This window comes from Octopus bimaculoides, chromosome 19 (assembly GCF_001194135.2).
Source record: "Octopus bimaculoides isolate UCB-OBI-ISO-001 chromosome 19, ASM119413v2, whole genome shotgun sequence".
Classification (NCBI taxonomy): domain Eukaryota; kingdom Metazoa; phylum Mollusca; class Cephalopoda; order Octopoda; family Octopodidae; genus Octopus; species Octopus bimaculoides.
Genome location: NC_068999.1, coordinates 8418097 through 8421735, shown reverse-complemented (window position 1 = coordinate 8421735; position 3639 = coordinate 8418097). Strand labels below are relative to the sequence as shown.

Sequence of the window (3639 nt, the reverse complement as noted above, 5' to 3'; positions counted from 1 at the left end):
CCCCCCCCCCCCTGGTTAGCTGTTGTTTATATGAAACCAAGTGCAAGGTACTCGTCTGCTGTATTTGTAACTTCTTAACAGGAGAGTTCCACTAATCAATTTAATGCCCGCCTTGTGGCTTTCCTTTCTCTTTCGCCGGCCATAGACGGTGTTGTTCACAAGGTAAAGTCGATATATTTACATATATATTTTGCATTAGATTCACTATCAACAATGTCTGATACGTGGAGTGATATTCAAGCTGCGAAAACAAAGCAGAGCAGCATGAGAGCCAAACTCTTAGAAAGGAAACGAAAAAGAGAAGGGATGGTTGCTGAGATAACAAATGCCGAGTCGTCCAGTTCGGGCTCTTTGTCGGCCACTGGCATTACTCAGAGTCAAACACCGCGTGTACCGTCGCCTACCCTTGCTCCGGATAGCTCTGTTAAAACCGAACACATTAAAGTCGATGCCGAAATTAAAAAGAAGCTATTGCTTGTGTTGTGTGATATAAATCTAGACATACCTTGTAATGCCACTCAAATCACTGAACACACTTCGAAGATGTTAGGCAGAGAAGTGAAACTGATCGTCATTGAGGATCTGTTACAACAATTGTCCAGTCAGCAGTTACTTAGCATCGTTTCGAAAGAATCTAAAGATCAAAGCCACATTACCGTAACCTCTCTTGATCTGAGTAAACTCAGTGCTGTTACGAACACTTCTGAAAATTCATCAAACAAAAGAAAGAGGGAAAACGATGATCAAGACAGTTCGGAAAATTCAGCGAAACACCTCAAATCATCATCGTCTTCATTGAACCAGCCCGATGACAGCATCGAAAGTTTACTTTCCATGCAATCAGCGAAAGAAAGAGAGCATAAGAAAGTACAGGAAGAAATCTTACAATTACTTAGCAAACCTACAGCCAAAGAACAATTTCTTGTTGAGAAGTTTAGTTCTCAGGGCGGTGCTCAGCTGCAGGAATTTTGCCAATATGGAACGAAAGACGAATGTATGAAAACTAACCAGGTATCTGAACCTTGTAAAAGACTTCATTTTAGAAAAATCATTCATAAACACACAGATGAATCGCTTGGTGATTGTTCGTTTCTTAATACTTGTTTTCATATGGATACTTGCAAGTATGTACACTACGAGATAGACTACCCTGAGAAAAAAAACCAACTAGCTTTATTGAAAAAAGAACTGTCGGTAAGTAAAAAGACTGGAATAAAAGATGGCACCGTGACCATGTTTCCGCCTCAGTGGGTACAGTGTGATTTGCGATATTTCGATATGTCCGTTCTGGGGAAATGTGCTGTTGTTATGGCCGATCCACCCTGGGATATTCACATGGAGTTACCTTATGGAACCATGAGTGACGATGAAATGAGAAAATTGGATGTACCTAATCTTCAAGACGACGGTTTCCTGTTTCTGTGGGTAACGGGCAGAGCTATGGAGCTGGGAAGAGAATGTCTAGAGCTGTGGGGTTACAAAAGAGTTGACGAATTAATCTGGGTGAAAACGAACCAACTTCAGAGAATCATAAGAACTGGACGTACTGGCCATTGGTTAAACCACGGCAAAGAACACTGCCTTGTTGGAGTGAAAGGTGACCCAAAAGGCGTGAACAGAGGCCTCGACTGTGATGTGATCGTCGCAGAAGTTCGAGCTACGAGTCATAAGCCGGACGAAATCTACGGCATTATAGAGCGACTTTCACCTGGAACTAGGAAAGTCGAACTGTTTGGACGACCACACAATGTACAACCAAACTGGATTACCTTAGGGAACCAAGTGGATGGAGTACGGCTTAAAGACCCCGATGTTGTGACAAGTTTTCAAAAACGCTACCCCAATGGAAACTGTATGGAACCTCCAAAATAACATCTGTTTGTTTACTAAAAGGTGACAGGAGAAAGAATGAGAGAGTGAGAGGGGTTGTGTGCATCTGTGAGAGAGAGAGAGAGAGAGGGTGAAATAGGGAGTTCATTCATTTCATTTCAAAACTATTGATTGTCTATCATGCCAATATATAATTCTATTTGAAGAATCAACGTTTTGCTACTCAGTCTGCAAAACTGATTATCAATGAAACTCAGGTAGCTCTTCATACTCTTATATACATAAGACGGCCCTCTTCGGATTTCCGAGGAATTCCATTATTTCCGAAATTCTATATAAAATCCTTTATTCTTTGTTTTTGCTATTACGTATGTATTTCTCATTTTCTATTTGTTTTTTTTTTTAATATCCTAATCTAAAATCAAATATAGATTCTGGTTGTTAATATACATCACCCTCACCATGTTTTATCAACAATAATCACGGTTTTTATGTATTAATAATGATTTCCTTTACATTCTGGAATTGTCACCTTAACAAACAGATTGCGCGCGCGTGTGTTATTTAGCTTCAGGTGAACCTGATACAACAAACAGGTCTATTGACAGTGGTTCCGGTGAATTGGCAGAATGGTTCCCGCGCCAGACAAAATACTTAGCAGCATTACTTTCGACACTTTATGTTCTGAGTTTAAATACCCCCGAGGTCAGCTTTGCTGTTCATCCTTTCGGAGTCGATAAAGTATGTACCAAATAAATACTGGTACCAATTTGAACGACTAACCGCCTCCCCTAAAATTTTACCCCTTGTGCATATAATATAGTATTATTATTATTATTATTGTTTGTCTAACACACGGTTCAGTGTTGCTATGTTTTTGTAAGACTATGGCACAAATGGAGATTTAACTGCTGTTTTCAGCAGATAAAACGCCTGCGTGAGATCAAGCTAACGTGAGAACTTCTACGGGGACTTTCGATCTGCTAGAAACAGCAGCCTAGCTCCCTTGAATCACAACCTACTGTCTTAGAAAATAACTTGCTAGATAATGCGGTGCTGGGTCCCCAGCACAGGAAAAAAAGACAGGTTGGTCACGGCTGGAATGTTTCTGATCATTGGTCTAGTTGATCAGGACTCGTCTGGGGTTAAACTATAGCAACTATGTAGAGACTCGCACAGTAGTTGTACATGTGTATAATTTTACATACACCCACTCGCTTTCTAAATGTCTGTATGTATACATTTAAAAGACGTGTGTCTGTTGTGATTTCAATTCTTGAACCAGACGACACATTGTGTTCTTGAGCAAAATGCTTAATTTCATGTGATTCCAGTCCACTCAGCTGGTCAAAATTAGTAATCCTGTGACAGACTGGTGTCCCATTCAGGGGTGAGGGGAAAATATATACACCTCAGAAACCGGGAAGCCTGCCCTTAAAAGTCTATATCAGTGCCCCACAACCAGTATGCTCCAGCACACTGGTGTGCCACGAGTTGATGCTAGGTGTGCCACAGTGTAACTTGAATATAATTTTTTTCCCCTATACATTTACCGTAAATAATTGAGTATAATACACAGGGGATTTTTAGGGGGCTGTACCTTTGAAAAACCTAAACCTTGTGTATAATACGCACCCCTTCTCTTACTTGAGTCAAGGAGGTTTATATAACGTCCTTGGTTTGTAAACATATATATGGTAACGTCCTTTATTGTTATTGTATATATAACATAATGCAAACGTATAGCTTTTTTGTTCACTTTCTTTGCAGAAAATAAAGAAATAACAGTAATAACGTCAGTGAAAAATA

General features: G+C 40.0%; 1 protein-coding gene across 1 annotated transcript; it reads left to right on the top strand.

Annotated features, from left to right (window-relative positions):
• The first annotated feature begins 56 nt into the window (after positions 1–56).
• Positions 57–2197, top strand: LOC106879794 (N6-adenosine-methyltransferase catalytic subunit). Its single transcript, XM_014929498.2, has one exon. It carries the CDS (start codon positions 214–216, stop codon positions 1870–1872), a length of 1659 nt encoding a protein of 552 aa, XP_014784984.1. The 5' UTR covers positions 57–213; the 3' UTR covers positions 1873–2197.
• Positions 2198–3639: the final 1442 nt, after the last annotated feature.

Bases quoted from the DNA above. Each gene is read 5' to 3' on its own strand.
- LOC106879794 (XM_014929498.2), top strand. From the start codon at position 214: ATGTCTGATACGTGGAGTGATATTCAAGCTGCGAAAACAAAGCAGAGC.